This window comes from Lytechinus variegatus, chromosome 1, assembly GCF_018143015.1.
Source record: "Lytechinus variegatus isolate NC3 chromosome 1, Lvar_3.0, whole genome shotgun sequence".
NCBI lineage: Eukaryota > Metazoa > Echinodermata > Echinoidea > Temnopleuroida > Toxopneustidae > Lytechinus > Lytechinus variegatus.
In genome coordinates this window covers 35,595,561-35,623,182 of record NC_054740.1, presented here as the reverse complement: position 1 = coordinate 35,623,182, position 27,622 = coordinate 35,595,561, and the positions used below count along the sequence as shown (strand labels likewise).

Genomic DNA, 27,622 nt, shown 5'->3' with positions numbered 1-27,622 from the left:
CAAATAACATTATTAAGGCAGTTAGTAAACTTTGTACGGGTTCAAAATTAAAATCACTATAAAATAAATTGTCTCGTCAGGATCGGGTGAATAAAATCATGTGCTTCCCTAAAAATTTGGGGAAGATAAACTTTCCTGTAATAGTTTGTCTTGTCACATATCTCTATTTGAAACTCATCATAGATTCATTGTGATAATCATTGAGCCCACTATTACGTGACAATTTCTCCATTCTGCGCACGAGTTGCAGATTCCATGTCCACATCAATTTGGCACAGGTTGCTGTTTTGACAGGGACATCCCTCCAATGCATCTCATGATTTATGGTGTAACCATAGTTTAACTTGGAGTTCTGAACCAATTTAACTAATTAGACTGAAACTACAGGTTAATCTAAAGTTATGAAAGCACCAGTCACCCTCCTATAAATTTTGTACATGCAATATAATGCTTCATATAGTAACTACAACCAAACCGACTCCAGATGGACAAACTCTTTTATACCCTTTTTACACAGGATTTTCTTAGCCCCGGACTATCGCTAACTCCGTACTATCCGTAGAGGGACCCCGTACTATTTTTTTTTCCTTTTCACACATGCCAAATTGTTATTGCTAACCCTGGATATAAAGGAATGCTTGCTTTTCACACACGAAACTCGCTAACCCCGGACTAGTGGTAGCTCATGAATATTCACGAGCGCACTGAGGGGTCATTCGGGTCATATCCAAAATCGCACACATTTGTCTATCAATTCGTAGTACAAGTATCACTCGTACCCTTTTTACACACGCTGAAATTTCCTTAACCCCATACTATAGGTGGGGCTAAATTGCCATTTAGCCCCATCTATAGTATGGGGTTAAGCTTAGCCCACTTTCGTTTTACACTAGCGATCTTAACCACGTACTATCGCTCTTAGCACCGCAATTGCTGGGATAACCCTGCTTTTTTGCAGGGCCAAATAATCCCATACTAAAGGTGGGGTTAGCCCACTTTGCAAAAATGCTGTGTAAAAAGAAAGTGGGCTAAGCTTAACCCCGTACTTATAGGTGGGGCTAAATGGCAATTTAGCCCCACCTATAGTACAGGGTTAGGAAATTTTTAAGCGTGTGTAAAAAGGGTATTACATTGTTACCAATGACATATCATCAGTCAGTTTGGAATGGGTTTTAATTGGAGTGACTAGAGCACGGAGATGACTATTCTTACCTGATCACCATCTTTAATTGTTCTTTGTGGTAGCTTAGCAATAACTTTCTTTGCTGCTCTTCCTAACTGTTTCTATATGAGAGAAATAAAGGAAAGACAGAGAAAAACAGATACTTAGAATGTTGCTATTATTATTTACTTAAGAAAATAGGCATCTGTTTTATTTTAAAATAGGAGATCCACAAGCTCTTGTTTTTTTTAATGAATTCGTAATTTTGGTTGTGCATTCCTGCAATGCCAGATGCCATATAAAGCAAACATGACTATTTTCACAAAAAAGGAACTAAACTTTATGGGAAGTATAGAAAATGATTGAAAAGTACATGTCTATCCTTTTAATCCTATAATTGAGAGATAAAATGTGGTCAATAACAAAATACCTTAATCATCCCCACATGATCCGAACGGAGCATACATTACAGTAGGCTATAGTAGTTTGAAACAACATGAATGCAAATGGAAATGGGCTAGTCTCTTTTCATTATTAACTGGCCTAATTACTACACGTAAATGAACATGTAAATATGTAAAGAAATACACATGGTTAATATAAAGCACCATATATTCAACAAACTGATTCTTATGTCATCTTTCATTTATTCATATCAATATATTATTTTCATTATAAGAATTAAAGAAGATCTTCAACAAATCTGCTTTATTTCATACACGTGTATTTATTCTCAGTATCTAAATCTTTTATCTTTTGGCAGGGTTGATTTATCTTTTGATTTTTAAAAAATTCATTCTCAGGAGATCATTCGGGATGACACAAAATGCTAGAAATTAAAACGTGACTCTGATTCTATTTTGCTAATGAGAGACTAAAATGGGGTTTTAAAGGAAAGGTGCCATCAATGAAAAGTGATAATTAAGTCACTGGGAATTCATCACAAGCAGCATCCCCAAATATGCACAAACATGTTTCATAAAAATATATAAGCCAACAATAGAGGTGTGCATTCAATCTTAAATTTAAAAGAATGGCCGCCTACGAGTACATAACTTGTAACACATGAAAAATAAGTTGTTTAAAAAATGAAAAAATTCAAGTTTTATTTTAACAACAAATGCTACTTTGAACTATTATTGTACCTTGTGATAATCAAATAAGGGGAACAAATGAAAAGATAGAGGAGGCATATAATATAGAGGCAATGTGAAAACAAAATATAACCGGAATTGAAAATTTGTCAACAACATTGTAATCGTGCTGGCGGAAGGTTAAAAAATGCCACTAAACAACAATAAAGAGGACAAATCAATACACAAAAGGAAAGCAAATTAACAAGGCAACAATAGTCAAAACTGACTAGTTTGCCTATTTCAAATAACAACAACAACAACACATGCAGCACCCCCCCCCCCTTTTACTATAATAGTTGATATTCTAAGTACATGTATAAAGGGGCACTTCTGCATCTTACTTGAGTCTGGGGGGGGGGGTATCAGTGGGTTGTTTTGTGCTAAAATAGACTAGATGTGACTGGAATTTGTAAGTTGGTATTCCAGGATAAAGTAGCCTTGCAAATACTGCTTTAATAACTTGAGGATTGAAATTGGTTATAATTAGGGGTTAAAAAAGAATTTCCACTGAATACTGAAATTGTATTTCTTAATATTTGGAAGATGGGTATAATAGATATACAGAAACAAGTTTAAAATCAAACCTTAATTATAATTTTTTTTTAAATTCATCTTGAATATGAGCAAAGCATCTATAGGTTCAACAAAAATGGCCTATTTCATACACACTTGAAGAAAACAATTAATTGGACTATCAACATACATGTATGTATTCTGAGCAAATTATAAATGATTTTAATAAAATGAATGTTAAAAATAAATAATACCCCATAAAGCCAGATGATATTTCTAGCAGTTGCATCTAGTGACCTTACCATTTTCTAGGTTGCCTGGCTGGCTAGCTGGCCACCCAAATATGTACAAGGTAGACGATAACAAGTAGAGAAGAAACATTAGCAGTATTATTACATGTACCTGTGTTCTCCCTCGAGCCTGAGCGTATCTGAATCTTTGTATATAGTAGAATACAAGCCAAGCCAATGATACAATCATGAGGACAATGAAGGAGACAGAGACGAAGAGAACGGATGATTTCTTGACCTCTATACGATGGATAACCTGCGGTCCCTCAGTGATCTCGATCATGACCTGTGTCCCATTCTTGACCAGCTCTTCTATCCGTTTGCCGTGCTCGGCTTTCAAAATAATCCCGGGGATTTTTCCTGAATAGACACAGAAAATGGACAAAATGGATGTTGATGGAATGATAGTGTAGACGAAGCAGTATGTTGGGGATATATCACATGGGACAGAGTGGGTTTGAATCTCACACTAATGCATACATCGTACATTATGTACTGAGACAAAACATTGAGCTGCACTGGCCACTCTCCACTCGGGTGTATACAGTATATTTCTTAAGGTACATGTAACAATGCAATAGAGTTATTAGAAGTCTGCAAGCCCCAAATTTGGTAACCTACATGTATATAGCCGAGTTTGGGTAGTTTTGTTTATAGTGCCTTGAACATGTTGGAAAATGATGTATGTACATCAATTATTAGTACTTTACATCAAGAAAAAAATAAACAGATTGTCATTTATCATTTTTGCTTATTTTGACTTTATTTATCATTTCTTTTCAAATTATTCAATTTCAATATTTTTGTAGCTTAATTTGTCATTCTCATCCAGTTACATTTAAAATGGAAATCGTACAATTATTATAAGTTATTTACACAATGGTATTTGGTGAGGGCAAACAAAAATCAAGCACATGCATTTAGCATTTTACATGCAATAGAAACAGAACAAAAAATTGAAATTTCAAATGGTACAAAAATATTTGAAATTCTATCTTGTTGCCCACATCATTTTAAAGTCACTAGATTTTAAAATAAATCCAGATTAGCTGTGGTTAATGGCCAGCTTAAATCTGGATTTATACCCCTCAATTACTCTTGTTTTATTCTTTATATTGAGTGCAGTGTCACAAATTGATGTGCATATAAGCCTATACTGTCAACCCTAATAGTGCTTATACTCGGCTTTCAAATGACACCAATTTCATGACACTCTGTCTCCATTTGGCAGAAAAACCTACATCATAATGTGTTCCTCTGCAAGAAGTTTTGGTGTATTCTATGTAAGGAATTTGAGGGTTTTCTTAATTGATTATCATCAATAACAATAAATTTAATCAAAATAGATTGTGAATAATATTGGATTATTATCCTACTAAGCCTCAAGCTTTAAAATGAGACCAAAATTAAGTCTCTAGCCCTTTGTACACCAAAGTTATTCATCTTTTAAAAATGAAACGTGACTCTCCCATACATGTAGACTTTGTTTGTACCTCCCCCCCTCAGCCATTTTTCATTCTATCAGTCACGGCCCCGGGGGGGGGGCACTTACATTGACAAGTGGATACCATGCGCGCCAAAAAAACACGTAAAAAGGATGTCTTTTTCAAGATACGTTATCACGTTACCTACGTAATGTGATAAGGGTGTCAAAAACAAAAAAATAATGAAAAAAAGGGTATCTATTTCGCTAGAAAAGTTATGTGTTTAGGGTCACTTATGAGAAGATGATAAAACAAAATCAAAATGTTTGAAGAAGGACAGTCCTTTTTGCCCCAACACTACATGTTTAGAGTCCAGTTTGCGCAAGGTGTGGAAGGTGGGGTCGTACTAAACCGAATGATGTGTATAAAAGGTAAAACCGACAACCGAAGGACCCGTGACGTAAAGTCAAATATTCCTGTACTTGTTTAGGGGTTCATTTCAGGGAATACTTGCCAAGAGTATCGTTTTGTTTCTAATACTTGTTAAGGGTAGGGTTTCACACGTCAATACTTGTTAAGGGGTGCATTTTCAGAATATGGAAAATATGTCTTTAGGGCGCTTTTCGAGACCCCATGGTCGTGCATGGTATCCACTTGTCAATGGAAGTGGCCCCCCCCCACGGGGTTGCGGCATCATGGATATATGTTCTATTGCGCTCATTTTTTTCAGATTATGTTTAGTTTTAAATTGATACCAATTTCATGACAATATCTTTCGGTTCAACTCAGATATCGTATGTTATTAAACTGAATGAAAATTGAAAAAGCATAACACCACCACCTTCTTGTGGGGCAAGTTCAAGACACATGGCCATTCATCTGAACATGTATCTTTATTTGCTACATTGACAAAATTGAAATGAGGCAGAGGTCCAAACAATAAAACATTGAGAACCAGTATATTCAACTTCATCAATTCAGTACTAATTTGTAGTGAAATACTAGTGTAGACTAACATTATATTTTATCATTTTTTATTCGACTAATTCATAACATATAAAGTCAACATTAACACATAATATTTGATACCATTCTGAATACAAACCACAAGAATTAGGCCTGTATGTACTTTCACTCCACAATATTAATGACAGATTAACATTTGATGTAATATATATGCGACATATCATATCTTTGGACAAGGTTTCACATTAATCAGTTGACACAGAGAGAATATTGATTGATACCCCTTTCATAAACCCCATTAAAATGAATTAGGCGGCTAATAGCAGCATAATTTGGTCGTAAAATTGGAGGAGGACAAGAGTTATCCGCATTACTCTGATGCTGCTATTATCCGCATAATAGCAGCATCGGGACAAGATTTTGAGTTTATGAACGCATTTCCTAATTATGCGGATAATTGCCATGGTGCGGTCACAAGGTCACCCTTTTCCAACACAACCGCATCGGAGGGGGCGTGTCCAGTTGTCATGGCGATTATCCCCCTTTTTCAGGACGGGCGCTCGTAGAAATAATGCGGCTTATTTTCGGAGTTTATGAACGCAATTTTTATTGAATTATCCGCATTACTCTTAGGCGGCTAATTGGAGGATAGGTTTATGAAAAGGGTATTATTCTTAATCATGTGTTCAATTCAAGGCACAGGGTGGTCCTAGATCTGTATGCTCTTGTGAAAACACCGCGGCCAACCAAAAAAAAAGATATTCTTAGAAGGGAAAAAAAGTAATTTTTGACAAAAATAGAGTATTTAAAGAAAATTGTCTCAACGTAACAATCGCCAGCCCGTTGTAGTGAAATGACTCTACTTGAAAACTTGATAATTCACTCTTTTTAAACATGTGCTCATAGGCAAGAATTTACTTGTTCTTTTCATGTAACAAGTTACTAGCCGACAGTGATTTTTACCGGTCTGGGACTGTCGGACCGGCACTCCTGTCATGCGCTGTGTATAATACATACTTCATGATCGGAAATATAAAAAAAAGCAACAAATCATGCAAAAAAATTATTGGTGTACCCTGTATTCATAGCAAAAAAAGAGGAACAAACTCTAAAAAGGGAAAGGTTGGCATGTCTGCCGCACCTCTAGAAACCTGGCCTCGCTACATGTACATGTAGCTGCACGCTAGGCCCTAGTATATCTTGTGCATATACCCCACGATGTCAGTGAAATAAATCTTAACCTAAGTATCAACCTTAACCTGAGTTTGAACCTCATTGAGCATCAGAAACAGCTTTATTTTGGCTTTGATCTTGATTTCATTGTTCGAGTTCTCAGATTTAGGGTCTCAGTCCGCTGTTTAGTCTTTCAGATATGTGCTGAAATTAGCGATTACTGTACATTGTACATACAGCAAACACAAAGTCAACAGTGTTGCTGCCCTCTACATTCATTTGGCAAAATTTGACTAAGAATTCAAATGAAGACGTCGTGATTGAAGCCAAAATAAGGTAATTTCCGATGCTCAATAGGGCTGAAATTCACATTAAGAACCGATTTAGTTTGCTTATTTTGAGAATAAATATAAGCTCAGTTCATGCATGGAGGTAAATGGTTACATTATCATGCTGTTTATTTGGTATTTTTCTAAGACATAACAGCTTCCGATTTTGCTGTTTTAGCTCTCGACCCGGACCGGCTTGACATGGGGAAATCCACCCAACTCGCTGGGTTCCAAGTTGTAGCCCGGCCTGGCTCCCAGCATTGATATAATCACAATTTGTATAGTTGTATCACCTTTTAAACTCCTAGTTTGATCCAATAGCATTTTGAATAATTTCACCAAAATCCCTTTCATAATAACCTGTCTAATAGAAATCATTATCTATTCACATTTGACTCAATAAAAAAGTATTATCAAGTATTTTTGTTTAAATAAACAGAATCCACATTTAGAACCACATTTGTGAATATAACAATCTGCTTGATTGCTTCTAAATCTCATTTTACTTTTGAAATGTGAATGCACATTACCCTAAAATCCTATTCTTGTTCCACTACAATGAATACAAAAATAAACAAAATAAATAAATGAAAATCGAATAATGCCCATTGGATTTCTGAAAGGGGTAGGCCCTACATGTACAGTATACAGTGTATCAGGCACATACCATGAAACAGGATCATACACTATAAACCATATCCCTGTAATTCAAACCCACTGAGGTATCAATTTCTGCTAACTTTCACTAGGACTGCACCATAGGCATTAAATGATATTTGCAGTAATGGTAATCAATGCAAGCATATCTACATGGTATGCTATCAGATTCGCCCTGCCGATACGTTCAGATAGGCCATGCTGTGTAGCAATGTCAATGGTGTATCAAGCAAACCTTGTCAGACGGGGCAAACATTTCTGACAAGCAAAAGATAAAGGGAACAAGGGGTCATCACCACTTTAGCTAGCATTTTTTCTTTTGAAAAAATAATTTGAAGAGCAAAAATGGGAAAGTCATCAAAACTTTGTCAAGGAGCCCCCCCCCATGTAGGTGTTGTTTACTATACAAATAAAAGTCTACCACACAGTCGTTACCACCGAGAAGAAGCTACCAAGGAGCCCAATGCAGAAAGAGGTGCAATAATAATGGAGTGTCAAAAATAAAACACAACTTGATACTTGAGTATCAAGTACTTGGATTTGAGTTTATTTTTTTTAAGTAAGTTTTCATTACACAATTCTTTTTTTCAATGGGCACCATCCATATCTGAAAACACTTGGAAACGCATCAATTGGCATTTTCCATTCTGCATGACATTGTCCCTAATTGAATTTGAGGAGCGATTCTATTCCTTGATCTTGAATCTGCATGTACGCAATCACCGGAATTATGAATATTAAAAACTATTTTTACGTGAAGCATCAATTCAATCACATTTGATCCAGGAAACAGTTTAATAACTAGTCGCCTTATATTAAAAAGACACTGATCAGACTAAACAAGTGAAGCGCCTCTTGCAGTCTCACCTGCATTACATGATTCAATATAGCAGCAGTGCTGATTTTGAAATTGACTATGTTATGAAAGTTATGACAGCAATTTAATGACAACTTTGAAAGTTATGACAGCCATTTAATAATTACCTCCTACATGGCCAAAGTTCATTGACCTTGGTCATGTGACCTGAAACTCGCACAGGATGTTCAGTGATACTTGATTATTCTTATGTCCAAGTTTTCTGAACTAGATCCATAAACTTTTAGTTTTGATGGTAATCCAACAAATAACCCCAATAAGACCAAAGTTCATTGACCTTTGACCTTGGTCATGTGACCTGAAACTCGCACAGGATGTTCAGTGATACTTCATTACTCTTATGTCCAAATTTTATGAACTACAGTAGATCCATAAACTTTCAAAGTTACAGTGAAAAGCAAGAATTCCTTATCCGGGGTTAGCAATAACAATTTGGCATGTGTGAAAAGGAAAAAAAAATAGTACAGGGTTACGGATAGTACGGGGTTAGCGATAGTCCGGGGCTAAGAAAATCCTGTGTAAAAAGGGTATTAGTTACATGTGTGTAAGTTTCATGAACTACATGTAGATCCATATACTGTTTACATTATATTGACATTCAAAAAATGTAACCCTAGGTTCAGATGATAAATAAGAATGATAAATCCATGGATAATTTATTATTCGAAATAGACATGAAATACTCCGAAAATTTGCTTTGCCCAACTGATCGTGGGCCCGGCAGCCACTGTGCAGCGCCAGATCGACGAGGCTCTATTCCTTTAATTGTTGAACGCCAAACAGGGTAGCAGCAACTCCCATCTTTTAACGTCTTTTGGTCTGACGCGGCCGGGGTTTGAACCCCCGACCTCCCGGTTGTGAGACGGACGCTCTACCAACTGAGCCAACACACCGGTGTTACATGTATATATGCAGGCGAGACAAAAACTACTGTCTGTTGAAGGTTCTAAGAAAGAGGGAAATAGTGACTGTATTACATGTACAACAACATCAAAGGACTAGTCAAACATGTGAATGAGCAAGCCTTAAAATAAAATTCAGGTAAACTGGCATAATCTGATTTTTTTTCAAGGTTTTGTAAGCAGCTGTTTTATAAAAATCTCAAACCAAGATGAAACATGTGTACAAGGGCATGTATTAGAATTAATAAACCCTGCAAACAACCATTATTGAGAATGAAAACCTAAAACTACAAGGCGAACCCCGATTTTGTAAATAGGTGTCTTATAGATGCCTAAATAGTACACATAAGTGTATGGGATGAAATTAAGATGGTGTTTCCGGTCACTTTATATTTCAATATTTGAAGCACTAAATAATTATTTTCGAACGCAATTTTTTCTGGGCTTCATTTTTGTAACATATCACAGACACAGGTGACAAGTTTGACCTTCTAGCTCAGATTGTTAAAAAGTCAAATCAATGTTAACCAATCACTTTAATCACATCAATAGAAAAGTAAACTTCTTCTATTTAATTAGAGTTTCTCTGAATTAAATTCCATCTCAAAAACAGTAATAATAGCACTCTTTTTGTAAGTCTGATTTTGGCATGATTAACAATAGCAATGATTAAAAAAAATCAACATGCATAAAAAAATCTGTTCATATGTACATGTACATGTAGGACCAATAATAATTTTTACATGTATGCTACGCTTCTTAAGATGGATACAAAAAATTACTATAAGTGGGTATTTACAATATAACAGAAACCTTAAACATGTACATGTAATTTACTTATATAGCTCTGTGATTTTAAATTTGATTACTACATACAAGGTCATCGCACTTTGCCCTTTTAAGTTCCATTGCATGATAAAAGTTTCCATGCAGGATATCCAAGTGAGTGGATCTTATCTCTATTTGTGTACATAACGGGGGCTTGGCTTGGAATAAAGTTTGTAAAATGAGTTTTTCTCAATGTTTTCATATGGGCAAAGGTTAGTACAGTGCATGTTTATGATTAAATCAAAAGCAGTCTAAGTGAGTCTATTCAGATAATGTACAAATAGCTGGTAATGGGGTTTCCACTTACAATGTAATTGTCCCATTTTCTATAAAATCTAGAACCTGTCCACTGGAATAGAGTGCTAAATTTTGTTTTTAAAATCCAATAAAACATGAATTCTTAAAAAAACTCTTTTGAACTGTTACTTGCAAATAATAAGAAGTACTTTGCTCTTTCAATGTATTATTGAGAAACTAACTTGGCTAAGTTGGCTTGTAGTCAAGTTGTTTGTAAAAATCTTTACAATAAAAGAATGTTTGCTCTAGGATTGATGTTTACTCAGGAGGAAACTTTTACAACAAAAGCATGAATAAGTTCAACTTACACTGAAACAAGAGAATAAAGCTCCCTTGATGATTTTTACTATCAAATCTTAAGGTTTGCTGTGCACACTTTATGAGTTTAATGAACTTTTTTTCTTATTTATGATGCATTTTCATTGAAAAATTATAAACCCTAAAAAATACAAACATAAACTTGTGTAGATATTTATTCATTTTTTCAAATGGCCCTTCTAAAGGCCTAATGATGTAATAAAGCAGGGCTCGACTCGACATTAGCAGTGGCCGGTGGCCCGGGGCAACCAAAAATGAGAGTCTGGCCACCAAAACTTTGTAAAAGCCAACACTTGGTGGCCCGGTTGGGCTACCAAAGTTTTGATAAATTGTAATGTTTTCTATTGTTTTAGGGCCACCAAAATATGAAATTGATGATTTTGGTAGATTGTTTGGGCCACCAAGAAAAAAAGTTAGTGTGGAGCCTTGAATAAAGCATTGATTTTGCTCTCACAATGACTAAAAACCCTGTTGGTGCCTAGAAAAAGTACAAGACAGCTATCTACAAAGTTTACCACTGTGGAATATATTTTTGTGTAAAGTTTTATACATACACTATAAATAGTTATGAGGCTGCAAAACTTTAGAAATTTATGGGCCATTAAAATATATTTTCTTGACCTAAAAATGTTCACCATGAGCATGGCTGCCTCATTACACATTATGGTTAAATCATACATGTAGTGTACATTTCCAATTTAAAAGAGTCATGGCCAAAGGGAAAATACTTTCTGACAGCCTTTTCCCCCTTTCTTCTATTTCTTTTCATGAAAAATCACATTTTGTATTGATTATTTTATAACCAAATGAGTACCAGTATGGCAGTATCTATGAAGGGCTCTTTTGCAACTTACATGTAATATGGCTATTCACACAAATATCTTTTTTCTTCTATTTTTTCTCATGTAGGTCTAGATCTAATATTGCTGGTATGTGGATGTAATGGCAGTACATGTACATGGAAAGATATCAATTGCCAAATTATCAAGAGTTACACTGTATTCATGTCAGTTCAAATCTTCAGCAGGTCCACCCACTAAAACAGATATTTTTTTTTTGTTTACTACCATTATTTTCAACTGATTTTTTAAAATTTAAATCGCTTCTGGGCAAATGAATTGCGAATGTGCAAATTTCACAAAGAAGGAATTATGTAATGCAGACTTCCAATCATTGTGAATTTACACAATTTTAACTGTTACCCCCCCAAAAAAATAAAAATACATAAAATGTACATGATTTGGGGCATTTCTTCTGAATGAAAAATACCTTTAATTTAAAGCCCCCTCAAACTTATTCAGAATAAGCAGGAATCAAGCAGAAACTCCAGCCGGAATGAAAATTTTTCACAATTCGAGCCACATTTGGGAGGGAATTTCGAATTGATCTATAAAAGTTCTAAAAATGCCGTTCGATGACCTCAATGCTCCTCAGTGCTGACTGACGTTGCAGCAACAGCTTGCCATGCTTTTATGCGATTTGATTCTCCCATGAATGCGATCGGAATGTTTCAAATATTGTTGAAATGTCGTCAGAATATTTTGAATGCAGTCAGAGTGCTGCTGGACTGCACTTTGAATGCTGTTCAATATTTTTCCAGTTTGAATACACCTCGAAAGTTTTGAGCGTGAGCAAAACATTCGGGCCGGAAAAAAGAATGGACATGAATATTTTGAATGCACTCGTCAGAATGCAGTCAGAATTTTTAGAATGCACTTCAAATATCCAGGAATGTGCCAAGAATATTCATTCCGACGGCGTTCCGGCTCATTCCGCCTCTAGTGTGACTAGGCTATAAGAGACAGAATTTCTTTTATAGATTATATCATAATTCAAAATCTAGCAATATGGGTAAAAACCAGGTCAATGAGCTGCTGCTTTTTTATTTTAGGCATTAACCCTCATTACCAATACCAACCCTGTCCATTGGATAGGACCTAAATCAAGCAGACAGTCATCCATCATACTGGTACAGCAAGGCTCCACATTAACTTTTTTTGGTGGTGGCCCATTCGGGCCACCAAAACCTTCAAATAATTTTTTTTGGTGGCCCACTAATAAGGTTTGGTGGCCCAAAAAATATAAAGAAAAACATTAATTAAAAATGAATAAAACAAACTGAAATATTCTGCAATCACTAACACGTACCACTATTCTTTGTACATCTTGTATGTAAATCGTGCTTGCTGTTATTTTACTTTGCTTATTTTGTGGTAATATTGTTCTATCATTGTAAATATGAAATGATTGAAAGAGAATAAAAGAATTGTATTGTTCCCAGGTTGTGTAGATTTTTAATCTCCGTATAGACACATACTCATAATGGTAAATTAAATAAATAGTGCATATATCAAACTCAGATAGATTTACAAAACAATGATTTTTCCTTTCTTCCTTTTTGATTGTAAAACCTAGATTATGCAGGCCCCAAATCCAGTTTATTTTCTCTTTTCCAGCATATTATAGCAGGAGAAAATCACATGCTGCAGAATTAGAACAATGTGTAAAAGGGGGAAATAAACAAAAATAAATTTTAGAATAGTATATTAAAAAAAGAAAACAAAAATTGTTAAAATGAATACGGTAAGTGAAATAAAACAAAAGAAAAAATGAAGAAAAAAACAAAGAACAGGTCATAAAAAAATAATTTGAGAAAAAACAAAAGAAAATTTAAGAAAAATAAATAAAACAAAATTATCAAACAAGTGGAATGCCTCTGGCCGTCTCACCTGCACCACGCGGTTCAATATAGCAGCAGTGCTGACTTTGAATACTACTCTAACTCGCACAAGATGTTCAGTGATACATGGTTACTCTTATGTCCACTTTTTATGAACTAGACCAATAAACTTACAGAGATATGATGGTTATTCAACAAAAAACCCCAACATGGCCAAAGTTCATTGACCTTACATGACCTGTGACCTTGATCATGTGACCTGAAACTCGCACAGGATGTTCAGTGATACTTGATTACTCTTATGTACAAGTTTCATGAATCAGATCCATAAACTTTCAAAGTTATGATGGTAATTCAACAGATACACCCAGTTCGGCCAAAGTTCATTGACCTTTGACCTTGGTCATGTGACCTGAAATGCGCACAGGATGTTCAGAGATACTTGATTACTATAATATCCAAGTTTAATGAACTAGACCAATAAACTTTCAAAGTTATGATGGTAATTCAACAGATACCCCCAATTCGGCCAAAGTTCATTGACCCTAAATGACCTTTGACCTTAATCATGAGACCTGAAACTTGCACAAAATGTTCAGTGATGCTTGATTACTATTATGTCCAAGTTTCATGAATCAGATCCATAAACTTTCAAAGTTATGATGGGAATTCAACAGATATCCGCAATTCGGCCAAAGTTCATTGACCCTAAATGACCTTTGACCTTGGACATGTGACATGAAACTCATGCAGGATGTTCAGTGATACTTGATTAACCTTATGTCCAAGTTTCATGAACTAGGTCCATATATTTTCTAAGTTATGATGACATTTCAAAAACTTAACCTCAGGTTAAGATTTTGATGTTGATCCCTCCAACATGGTCTAAGTTCATTGACCCTAAATGACCTTTGACCTTGGTCATGTGACATGAAACTCTAATAGGATGTTCAGTAATACTTGATTAACCTTATGGCCAAGTTTTATTAACTAGGTCCATATACTTTCTAAGTTATGACGTCATTTCAAAAACTTAACCTCAGGTTAAGATTTGATGTTGACGCCGCCGCCGTCGGAAAAGCGGCGCCTATAGTCTCACTCTGCTTCGCAGGTGAGACAAAAATGGGGAAAATTATTATTCAGTAGAAACATGTTCTTTAATCAGGCATTTTCAATGGGAAGGGGTATGAATGGTTTAATCACTGAAAAAATGAAAGAAAAAAATAAAATGGCAAAAGTTATCTGGAAAAAACAGTGAGAAAATTCCTTCCCTATATTTGACAAAATGATGGAAAAAAATCACATGTCATATCAATGAAATGCCTTCCCAAAGTATTTACTTCCTTAAGAGTGGTTTAAGAAGTCATTTGTAAACAAGAAAGAAAGAGCGGCCTATTTATTTTTGGCTCAAAGAGACACAGCTTCGAAATAAACCAAATATCAACATACATACAAATGCACATATGGGACTGTGATGTACTCACCTATGTGTTTTATGTGTATTAATGCATTTGGAAATCGGTCTTTTTGAGTCAAAAGAGAGGTCATAATTCCTCCTTTTAATGCTTGCAATTAATCAGGTTTCAGTAATATGGACTGTAGAAGGGCATTTCATTGGTGTAAAATGTGACTTTGACGTAGATTTCCAAAGTTCTGGGGAAGATTTCTTAGCAGTAACATTTCGTATCGCAGCTCCCTGGGTCTGAGTAGTCTGCTCGTAAACAGCTAGCTGCATTGGTTTCATGCATGCAAAGCTCAGCCAGACAGCCGGCACGGCCGGCTGAATAATAGTTACTGTATGCTAGCGGTAGGCCTACATACTGTCATGACTATGCAATCTTTGTGTGTGTGTAGATTAACAAAAAAGGCGCATGACGAATTGGCTTGCAATTTTAACTGTAGAAGGTTGATAAATGCATGCAAAATCGGGAGAAAAATTGCCCTACTTTGAAAATTATTGGTTGCCCGATTCGGGCCACCAAAACTTAACATTTCTTCAATAATGGTTGCCCGAGATGAATTTTTGGTGGCCCCGGGCCACCGCTAATGTCGAGCCTTGGGTACAGTAACAATTGTGATGTCTGCTCAGCTCAATGAAGCAAAATAAAACCTACGAAATTCAGCCTCAAATTAATCTTGAATTTTGTATCTAATTCATACACACATGTAAACAAAAGAGTAAAATCATAATTCTCCAAGTTGGAATCAGCAGGAATTCCATAGAGCAATTTCATTTTAGGTTTGAGGCAATTTGGAAATACAAAAAGACATGTTAATAAGTATTATAAAGGTGTAGACTCATTAGAAATCTATGATCTGTGATTATTATCAATATCAATGTTTCACTGAATGATGGTAATGATTACAAATTTGATTACCGGTAGATTTAATAAAACACATATATAATATAAGAAAAAACCTTTTGATTGTTTTAGTACAGTTGGAATTCTCTACAATTTATAAAAGAGTAGGGACAGTGATTTTCCGTTTCAAAAAATGGCCTTTTCCGTTTCAGAAAATCACAAATTCCGTTTCAGCACGTCAGAAAACGGAAATTCCGTTTCCCCATAGACGTTGTACACACGGAAAAGTGACAATTCCGTTTACACATTGAATAGCAAAATCAAAGCGCATACACTCGCACTGGCCAAAATTTGTATCTGCTACTGTACCAACAACACAATAGAATCCGTTCTAATCGGATCTATGCTGGTGTATTAAATGATTTTTCAAACTGATTTAGCATGCATACATCCTCACCTTTCACATAATTAGCATTATTTTACGGTGAAATTAAATTTCATCGATAATTTTGGGGTTTTTTGGACATCGTTATCATCAGTCAACGACTTTCGCCAATCCGCCATCTTGGATTTTAAGACCACGATATCGTGCTGTTACATCTTCTAACGTAGAGGGCAGCAACACACGACCGTGCAGTTGAGCGATCTGAAGCGATGTGAAGCTCAACCCGGCCGGCCGGGTACGATCGCGGGGTACTATCGAGTGTGCTGATGTCGAGAGCAATCACGATGTGTGAATTGTCATGATTGTAGCGAAGTGAGATCGTGTTTTCTGGGGTTTTGTGGCCATTTAATATTCTCATTTTGTTGTTATTTTGGAGTAATTTCTGTTGCTATTCTGTGTATTTTGAGGGAAAATACGTTTTCCGTGATTTTCCGTTTGAAATGCCACTTTCCGTTTCAAAAGGCCTTTTCCGTGAATTCCGTCCGTTTTCCGCGATCGCGGAAAATCACTGTCCCTAAAAGAGTACATATTTAAGTACCTACCTTTAAAATCTACTGAAGAAGCATCAACCTCTGGAGCATTTATCATTAGTAAAGCTGAAGCATTTCCTTCTTCTGCTAATGTCATTTTCACCTCTGGTGTGCAGTTTCCGTATTCTACCAGTGCAATCCATGGTTGCTTTGGTATTTGACTCTTCGGCAGTGAGACACATCCATAGACATTACGAGACGGTCGCAGCAGAATGCCTTTGGCTTCTTTGATAGTCCCTGTTGCAAAGCGGCCATTTTCTTCTTTCTCTGTCGTGAGGTTTTTCGAGACTGGGTGTTTGTAGGTAAGGATAAGGATGGCTGTTGTCCAGGTGTCCGACTGGCTGTAGAGGTCGTAGTTCTGACCCCATGAGGGCGGTAGAAGAAAACATATGATCCATAGGTGGTGTAAGAAATTAGGCAGGTCTTGGATGGATGGGGGTAGAATCCTCATGGTTGTAACAAAATGATATCCTTGGCGTATCTGCGTGTAGAATGATATAAAATGACAATAAAGACAATTAGATGAATCTGTTTGATGAGGATTATCTACATACATTGTACATTGTATCTTTCCAGTGACTCCAGCCTACAGATCATGACAACTTCTGAAATGACCACCAGAAACAAAAATAATTATCAATTTTACAGAATGTTTAGAAGTATACAGGGGAGAGAATACATAATTCCTATTTTTAGTAAAATTGTATAATATGAAGACAAAAATAATTAAACTAGAATTTTTCTGAATATCCATTGAAAGCGAATAACAATCTGAAGATGTATTTAGGCTGTCAAGATCATAGCTTAATCGGCAGCCTTACCTTACTTTGCACATGGTAAAATATCACAATATCTTGAAAAACTGATATCACCATCAGGAAGTGCAACCCCAAAACACTCAGTTTGGTAACTTTCTTAAAACAACTTCTGCAATTGTGAAAAAAATTGACAAAACATCAGCAAATTTTGTTCCCTTTTGCATCTGTTCTGAGAAATCTGAACTTCCCTACCAACATCATGGAATCGCCATTTTGCGAGCAGAGTAATTTAGAGCAGAGGTCTTCAAACAAGTTTTCAAACTGATTATATGGCATTTTAACCTGAATCTGATACAATTACCTTAAAATTTTCTACTTGATTTCTTATCTAAAGCTTTGCATGAATAGTAGAAAATTTTCCCAAACTCTAGAATATTTCTTGTATTTTCTGAGCCATCCAATATAATATTTATGCTGTTTGACCTGCGACCGATCGCATGCGATGTTTTGAAATAGGCCGTGAATAATTAATACCGTACGTGTGAGGAATTAGGAATTAGATACTTGCCCAAAATCACTAATTTTGAGGATAACCGGAGAATGGACACAGAGTGAAATAAGGGTATAGAGTAAGAAATTAAGCTATTTTTCTTTCTCGTTTAATTTATTTTTTTCTATAATTTTTACAATAAATAACTTTTTTATCCCACCTTTGCCTCTAGGAGTAACCTTTGGAGTATCCGAACGAGTTCACAGTCCCGAAGTTTGGGTAGTAGTACTCATTTAATGAGCAAGGTTTATATTTGGGTAGGTGGAGTGTAGTGTAGCGGTATTGAAGTGGAGTGGAGCCTGCACTTATAGTGAGTGATTGTATTATCGACCGGCCTCGTATTACCGAACAGGCGCATTGTCCGCGTCAGAAAATAATTTCACACGCAGAGCTACCAAGTCTCACGCATTATGCGTGAGACTCAAGCATTTTGGACTCTTGTTCATCCCCTCAAATCTCTGTCTCACGCAACTATCACAGCCTATCCCCACATTGTACACAATGTCTGTGATCTCACTCAGATTCACAGAAAATCTCACACATACATGTAGCTGGTCTTTGAACTTGGCATCTCTGCACACGCTCAAAACTTAATACAACATCCTTCCAAACCAAAGGGAACTTGAATAGATATTTTCAAAGTCTTATTTTAATATTCTAAAAATGAAATACGGTAGGCCTATGTCAAAATATCTCATCGGTGACTTTGTTGCTTTCTCAATTTTTCCAATAGAAAACACACGTTCGGTAATATGATCCCTTTTTCAAGTGACCAAAATATTTCACATGCGAAGAGCCAGGGGTCCGATTGGAAGCAAATATCGTAAAAAAAGAAAATAGATTTTGGCAAAATTTTTACATACCGTACCATACCGTTTTTTGTAGGTAATTGTGTATTTATATTATGGTGAAAGTCTGATGAATTTTATGAGAATAATGTGTTTGATATGATTGAATTCATGAAGTGTTCGGTAATAAGCTTTTTCGGTATTGATATTTTCAATACCGGTATTACTAATAGCTTCAATACCGGTATACCGACTAATACCGAGTAAATTCCCAATTTATTGTGCAAACAGTGTCCAATGTTTGTTTAGCCCTGATATGGCCACCGATAATGAGTGATGTTTGTGGTCAGCTGAGGAATGCTCAGCATGGTCCATTCTCATTGACAAAAACTTTCTCTTTCTTTGCCAAAAGTTATACGATCATGCTCTCTCCCCAGCGAGAGCTGTGAATTACCTGTGCATGTGTGCAAAATTATCTCAGCAAGCACATGGTACGAAATGAACAAGTCAAGTTGCCAAATGCTACACCGCAAACTCACTGCTACTGATACCCCTTTCATAAACCCCATTAAAATGAATTAGGCGGCTAATAGCAGCATAATTTGGTCGTAAAATTGGAGGACAAGAGTTATCCGCATTACTCTGATGCTGCTATTATCCGCATAATAGCAGCATCGGGACAAGATTTTGAGTTTATGAACGCATTTCCAAATTATGCGGATAATTGCCATGGTGCGGTCACAAGGTCACCCTTTTCCAACACAACCGCATCGGAGGGGGCGTGTCCAGTTGTCATGGCGATTATCCCCCTTTTTCAGGACGGGCGCTCGTAAAAATAATGCGGCTTATTTTCGGAGTTTATGAACGCAATTTTTATTGAATTATCCGCATTACTCTTAGGCGGCTAATTGGAGGATAGGTTTATGAAAAGGGTATTACTTTGCTAAACGTGTGTACATGCCCTAACTTCCAAGCACCAAAATTCCCTGCTAAAACTGTCTAGGACTAGGATATATGTGTGATTTTCCCTTCACCGATCTGGCCCCACTCATTCACATTTGGATTCGCCCCTTTTGTTTACCACTCACATCAACACGTGTTCGTCGAAGGTTCAAAGTTTGCTGACCTCAAATTTTGACGTCTCGTAAATAACTTTTCTTATAAATGTCCATTGTGTTGAACCCCCCCCCCCCCCCTCTTGTGAATCTCCACATTGTCTAAAAGTAAAACCCTCCCCCTAAACTTCTTATCCCCCGGCTGCCTCTTTCTCACTCATTTTTTCTTGCTTTTGTTTTCCTTTATCTCCCCAGCCCCTTAATTCTTCACTCTCTCTTTCCCATCGGCCCATTCTCTCCCCGTCACCACCCCTCTCTTACCACGAACAATCAACATCCTCCTCTTCTCCGAATCTCGATCTTCCCCTCTTTTTTTGTCAATTTCATCTTTCACACATGCCAAATTTTAGTTGATCAACATCTTATCACGCCATGAGACCATCATAAATTTAAATTACAATCAATCCAATAGTTTATTTTATTTTATTCATGACCGCACATGCACAAAACGGATACAACACCCATCACAAATCACACAAATATTCTCAGCCACTTTCTTCCATTTACGATCACATCACAGATCAAAATAAACAAAGAGGGATGGCGTAACATTTTTTTTCCTGTTAATGTTATCAACATTTTCTGTCTTTTTTATTTTCATATTTAATTTATTTATTCATTAATGTATTATTTTTTTCTTTATGTATTTATTTATTCATTATCATTATTTTTTTTTTTTTTTTTGGGGGGGGGTCAGACGATTTTTGTAGCATGCTTATAGTATAAAAGTAAACTTGTCATAATTGAAACAAGTCAAGAGCAGTCCAGAAAAAACAATGAATAAAGAAAAAAAGTGTTAATCCCTGTGGTTTGTCTGTCAATGCACAGCACCCCCCCCCCAAAAAAAAAAAACTTAGTGGACATTCCCATACAAGTTAAGAGCAGTCCGAGAAAAAAAAAAGAGCATAAAGAAAAAAAAGTGTTAATCCTGTGGTTTGTCTGTCAACGCCCCAAGCCAAGGTTGATGCTTTGTTGAAGCCCGCAATACACCACGTGGTCAAAAGGCAGGCTAGGGGTGTTTCAAAAAGAGTTTTGTCAGTGATTTTGTTTGTGTAGAGGGATGTTACAAGCTAGGAAACCCTCGCATGTGATTGGCGGAAAGCAAATCTGTTGTTGAAACCACTGAAAAAAACTCTTCATGAAATGCTCTCCATCTCGGTCGACTTCGTTGTTTACTGTAGCTTTGTACGAGTGCATGGAGCTGAGCCAACATGCACCCCAGTATCATAGCAGTGGAGCCGAGGCCTTATGCAGCGGCTAACGGAGCTCAGACAGTAGTTAAGGGGCGATGTATTCATTTCGAGGTTAGATTATTGGATTCTGATTTCATTAAATACGTTGAGAGAGCCAAAGAACTTATTGTTTTGGCTTAATTTTACTGTAAAAATACCCATAAACGACAATACAGAAGAAAATACCGGTATGATATTTTCAACTTTTGGTATGACGGTATTTCGGTATTGAAATTTCAACGGCGGTATCCAAACCGGTATGACTTTCATACCGAACGGTATTACTAATATCGGTATAGCTACACATTGTATCACCGGACAGTATCATGATTCCGGACGCGCATATTATCGCGTACTACAGTAATTTTGTACGCGTTGGACTACCCAGCTGAATTCCACAGATCGATACATGGAACAAGACAGCAGAAATGAGGCGAAAAAATGTAAGTTTCACCTTATTTATCGATAAAATGACAGAAAATGCTAAAAATTTCATACTGCATACCGTTTTCATTCACAATTGATATATTTTCTGACGAAAAACGAGCCTGGTTTTGCCGTATTCGATCTTTCGTCTGCTCCGAATGTTGACGTGCGGTGTATTGTGGGTATGTGTGGTGATTCTAGTGCACTTACGTATGATTGTGCGACATTCGTCGATTTTCCAACAGACGGCGAAAGAGAATACGAACGACACGTGTGATAACAAACAAAGAGCACAATAATGAATGACGAGAATATTAATCTATAGAGTGTCTATGATTATCAAAAAGTGTTAAGTTGAAGCAATTATCTTTCAAAAGATTTAAATCACACAAATAAAGGTTGACAATGAGAAAGAAGGATGTGTTTTTTTTTAACAAGACACTAATGAATCCTAGAAATTATAACAAAAAAAAACACGACACACTGATGAGAATTGGAACAAGTCATCCGTTTATCCATAATCCTTATCTATTGATCTTTTGATTAAATATGTCAAGTTAATTAATCACTACGTCATGACTAATAAAAGACATGAGAGAAATGACTAATAGCATGCTATTCATCTTTCTAATTATAGCCGGTTCCTAAGAAAACGTTTCGGCAGTCTCGTCCTAGTCGAGGTCGACATCATGACTACTCTGCAGTCAACTTTGAAACTGCTCTTCACCTCGTGAACGAAGGCTCATCAATAAGATCTGCAGCTTTTCAGTGTGGAATTCCTAGGTCAACACTCCATGATCGAGTCAGAGAGAAATATGGTGTCAACCCCACGAATACAGGACCGGCGCCGATCCTCAGCCATGATGAAGAGCAGGAGCTCGTCGATCACATCAATTATTTGGCAGACCATGGCTATGGTCTCTCGAGAAGAGATGTGAGTGAAAATTTATTACATTCTTGCCCCCCCCCCAAAAAAGGATCATTGCCACGGTATCATCGTTATCATGAAGCGTCATGAAGTTTAATCATAATTTAGAATATAGAAATATATTCTTATCTATTTAGACTGCTGTTGAATTAAGTCAAGTTTATTGAAGCTGATGATAAACCAAACCAATGAGGGGACTTACAGTGCATTGCATTAGAGTAGAATTTAGGGTTTGCACAATGTTATTATTGTTAACAATCTCTTATCATTTTTATATTCCCTATCACAATTACAGGTTATTCGCCTAGGAAGTGACCTTGCCAATCACCTTGGCCGTCTTCTCCATCGATCCCCAGACAAGCGACTGCTCACATTCAACTGGCTTCTGTCATTTATGAAGCGATGGCCCTCCCTTCGATTGGTGAAGCCGCAGTCACTTAGCATGGCACGTGCCAAAGCTTCAAAGCCCCATTTGGTTACAAGTTACTTTAATGAACTCAGCGTCATTCTAAAGAAATACGACTTGGAGGGCAAAGGAGAGAGAATTTACAACGTCGACGAAGTCGGGTTTAATTGTGAACACAAGCCCGTCAAGATTGTGGCAAGGAAGACACTAACTAGGCCGCAATTCATAGTCACTCCACGTTCTTCCTTGACAACTTTGATAGCTTGCGGCAATGCAGCTGGGGAATGCATCCCACCTTTCCTTGTTTTCAAAGGGAAGAAAAACCTGGACAAGTTCAAAGACGGTGCAATTCCAGGAACAAGAGTGCAAATGAGCGACAGTGGGTGGAGTAACTCAACCATCTTTGAGGACTTCTTCAAGAGTCATTTCACGCCCTTTGTTGATGCCAGAAGAGAGAAGGGAGAAAAGGTCATCTTGATTTATGACGGACATACATCACATGTGCCCATCAACGTGATCAAACATGCACGAGAACACAACATCGTCTTGTTTCTTCTCCCGGCACACACCAGCCACTTTCTCCAGCCCTTGGATGTAGGTGTATTTAGCCCGCTCAAGTCTTACTACAATGTCACCTGTAGTAGGTATCTCCGTGAACATCCTGGCAAGGTGATAACGAGGGACCTCCTCACCAAGTTGATTGGAGAATCCTATCTACGAACCGTGAACAAGTCTAACTTGCAAGCTGGATTCCGGGCAACAGGAATTCACCCATTCCATCCTGACAAGATTAATGCAGAGGAAATGTGTTGTCCAGCCAGCCTTGTCAATCCATCAAGTAAACCTGAGGTAGGCCTAACTAGGGACACTACATCCGATTCAGAGGCAGCTGCATTCCTGATCGATCGACGACCAACTCCCCCAAGCGAGGATTCTGCCATCACAAGGAAGCGGAAGTTTCAGCCTGCCGGTGTAGCTATCACAGAAACAGATGTCTACCACAAAATACTTGAGGCAAATGGTGTTGATCCTGATGATGATGATACTTTCCAAGCTCCGGAAGAGATTCAACCTCCAAAGAAAGGGAAATGCAAGAAGAAGGACAAAAACCTTATGCCAGAGAGTCCAAATGACTTTGCTACACCCACTGCCGCCCCTCCCCAGTCAGAAATCCCAGGCACATCTGGTATGAATGATTCGTCACAAACGCGACGGAAGCTCGTCTTCCGCGAAGACGCACAGAGTGAGGATGAACTCGAGGAGGATGATGAATCTTCAAACTGCTGTGTTTGTCAAGCAAGTGTACCCAAACAAGTGGACAGAACCCACGTCTTCATCCTTGATTGGGTAAAGTGTGACCACTGCAATCACTGGGTCCATCTGCGGTACTGCTGTCGCTGGTTCAGAGCACCCAAGTCCTTTGACTGCCCATGCTGCGATGAGAGTTAAAGTTTTTCAAATGTCTCCGTTCCACATTTCACTATATTTTGCTGTATTCTCTTTCTTGAAACATATTTGTTTGATGTCAATATTTGTGACTATTTAAAGTTTATTCTCTTCAACAAAATGCAACCGTCTTATCCTCAATTATTATTTATTGTTAGGTTCTAGATATATCAATAAATACCGATTGTACTCGTATTATGATTTGTATTGTTATGAATAATTACTTTAAATATTGCTCATCCTCATTGTCATAATTGTTATCATTATTGATATTGTTATTGTTATCTTCCTATCATTTTTGTAATTATTGAATATCTTTGTTACCCTCAGTATTCTATTTGCCAGAACATTCCAGTCATCTCATTTATGTTGTTAATTGAAAGATATACGAGCTGTAATTATTTCATGTTTATGTCTTATGTGCATTTATAATATTATTTCATTTAAGTTTTATTCATGTGCAAACGAAAAAATGGAAAAAGAAAAGGAAAAAGAAAAAGAAAAAACGTGAATATAAAATGCTTCTTATAGAAGCCTTCAGTAAAACTGAACATTTTGTCTCTATTGCATGTTTCTCTACCGTCAAAACTAGTGTTGAGATGGAGTTTGTGATTGATTTATTGGCTGTTTGATTGATTGAATCATTAATTAATTGAAAGGATATTTGATTGATTGATTGAGCGATTGATTGATTGATTGATTGGCTGCATGGAATGATTGAATTGTTGATTGATTGATTGAACGAATGATTGATTGATTGAATTGTAGATTGATTGAATGGATATTTGATTGATAATTGATTGAGAGGATGAGTCAATATTTGTTTATTGATAAATCACTTAATCATGATAAAATTTATGTTTAATGATCACTCAAGAATGATAATTATCGCATACAAATTTTGTAAACATATGAATGGAACGATGTCGATATTAATCAGCAAACACAAATTTATTTTCAACATCTGATCAGATTCAATATTGAAAATAAGAGAAAAATTCAGAAAATTTGCATCTTATATGCTATATGAAGAAAAAAAAACACCACTTCCCTTTTAAATCATTGAACAAGAAAATCGTCACCCGATCGTCACCCATCTCGTCACCCGACGCCGTCTCGTCAACATGTTTGATATAATGTTGCATCCCATAGAGGGCGCGCGTCCGGAATCATGATGCAATTTGTCACGCACGAAAATAATTGTTTTTCGTGGAGGGGTATGCGGCAAGTGCGGTACGAAAAAATCGGCCGGTAAATATCTAAGAATTTCATCATATTCATAATTTTCATAATATTTGGAATAGCTAGTGCATTTTTTTCTCGAATTTATTATCTCTAAATGCCCTTTTTAAAGCATTGAAATAAAGGTGTCCGGCAATACGATATACTACCATATATCGAAAAAGCTTATTCGGTAATATGATCCAGTAGACCTACTACTGAACCGAAAATCGAGTGGAGCCAACACGAACTAGACCAAAAGCTTAGGTCTCTGTTTTGTTGGTTGTTCAGCTGAACTTGTTGGCTTCACTCACCAAATACAGAGACCGAAGTTCTACTTCTAGCGCGATCTGTACAGGGGACTCCAGTCATGGCCATATGTTTATGTACTTAAGTTAAGATCGGATAAAACGGGGAAGTGAATTTGCGCGACAGCCGAGGTAAGTCACTGTTTTTGTTCCTTTTAACTTAATTTTTCTCTGTTTTTTGGCAATTGATGCCAAGAGGGAATATAAATTTGCATTTAGGTCGCTATATTTTTCGAAATTTTTATTCATTAAAGACAAAAATTGAAAAGCCCCGACAGGGGGATTTTGCATTGCAAGTCGGCTAATGGTGGCTGCACGATAGCGAGCCGTCTGTGTACGACTCTACGAGGAGAAATTTTTAAAAAAATGTTAAAAAACTCCTCGTAACAGACGGCTGCCAGCTGTCTAACACGAACATGACTTGTCTTGAGCCAAAACATGCATGCACTGCATCAATCATCTCAGCGCAGTGTAGAAGTAGACGGTCGGTAGCGGTAAGCTTGCATTTTTAATTTCGATATGTTATCAAAATATGTTTTCAGTACAGACAGTATGATTAAATAAACGATGAATATGAAAGATATCGAAGAATGCAATCTTACCAAATTTATATTTCGTTGTATGGCTGATATGTTCCCATATAAAAAAAAAAATCTGAAAATTGTCTGCTCATTTGATCTCAGCGAGGAACTTTGTTATTATTTTCGACACTAAAAAAAAACCCATTGCATTACACTAGCAATTCGCTGATACCCAATTTTCGTTGTAACACCACCGATAGCTTGCGCCAGTTCTAAAAAATATACGGTCCGTGCTGCTGATTGTTCAGCGTCAACGTCATTTTGCTAATCTTGTAGTGCTAATATAGTACACACAAACAGTCACCTTCGATTAATTATACAGGGCCGTCGCCAGGGGGGGTGCGGAGGGTGCGAACGCACCCCCCTTCAGAACCAAAAAAAAAAAAAAAAAAAAGGGGGGGGTAAGCCAGTATCCTTCACAGACACCGAAACTGCATTGAGGAACAATAGGCATGTTGACCAGTATGTACTTTCTATATCCATTCTGGCCGGCGGGCTATATAACTGCATGAAATTGAGTTAATACGTTGTTTTTTGTGTTTTTGTGTTTTTTTTCATAAAAAGCACCCCCCTAGAAAAAAGCTGGTGACGGCCCTGTTATATATAGTTTGTTTTGTTGTTTGTTTTGTTTGGTGTAAAGAAAAAAAACATTGTGTGTTTCATTTTTCATCTTATTTCCTTTATTGTGTCCGTTAAATAGATAATTGTATATACTTGTCGATTCTCGCTGTACAAAAGGAAATTCACAAAATAATAACAGCAAAATCCGCGGGAGTAAAATTCAAGTAAACATTACAAAAGATATGGACATAATTATACAGAATGAGAGAATACAATGATTATGTATATACATGGATTAAAATCACTGGCTTTGTTTGCATAGTTATAAGGCATTTATCTATTTGCTGTATTTGAAGAGTTTAGTTGCAAAAGGGGTTAGGTCCACTTTTGACCATTCCGAGAAAAAAAAACATGTTTTTTATTCTCACTTATTGCAATATTCTTATAAGAAACTAAATTGTCAATATATACC

The 27,622-nt window shown here is 36.7% G+C and overlaps 2 protein-coding genes across 2 annotated transcripts in view; one reads left to right on the top strand and one right to left on the bottom strand.

Moving 5' to 3' along the window:
* LOC121412764 (RING finger protein 150-like) overlaps positions 1–26,743 on the bottom strand; it is a 60,348-nt gene extending 33,605 nt beyond the window's left edge. Inside the window, exons 1-4 of the mRNA XM_041605531.1 lie at positions 26,611–26,743; positions 16,843–17,311; positions 3,214–3,461; positions 1,213–1,284 (exon numbers count right to left, since the gene is read on the bottom strand). Coding sequence (XP_041461465.1) covers positions 1,213–1,284; positions 3,214–3,461; positions 16,843–17,281 — 759 coding nt within the window. The 5' untranslated portion in view covers positions 17,282–17,311; positions 26,611–26,743. The remainder of the gene's footprint in view (positions 1–1,212; positions 1,285–3,213; positions 3,462–16,842; positions 17,312–26,610) is intronic.
* Positions 21,571–25,147, top strand: LOC121412752. The gene is made up of 2 exons (XM_041605520.1): positions 21,571–22,633; positions 22,923–25,147. The coding sequence occupies exon 2, from the start codon at positions 23,022–23,024 to the stop codon at positions 24,480–24,482; it is 1,461 nt and encodes a 486-aa protein (XP_041461454.1). The 5' UTR covers positions 21,571–22,633; positions 22,923–23,021; the 3' UTR covers positions 24,483–25,147.
* Positions 26,744–27,622: the final 879 nt, after the last annotated feature.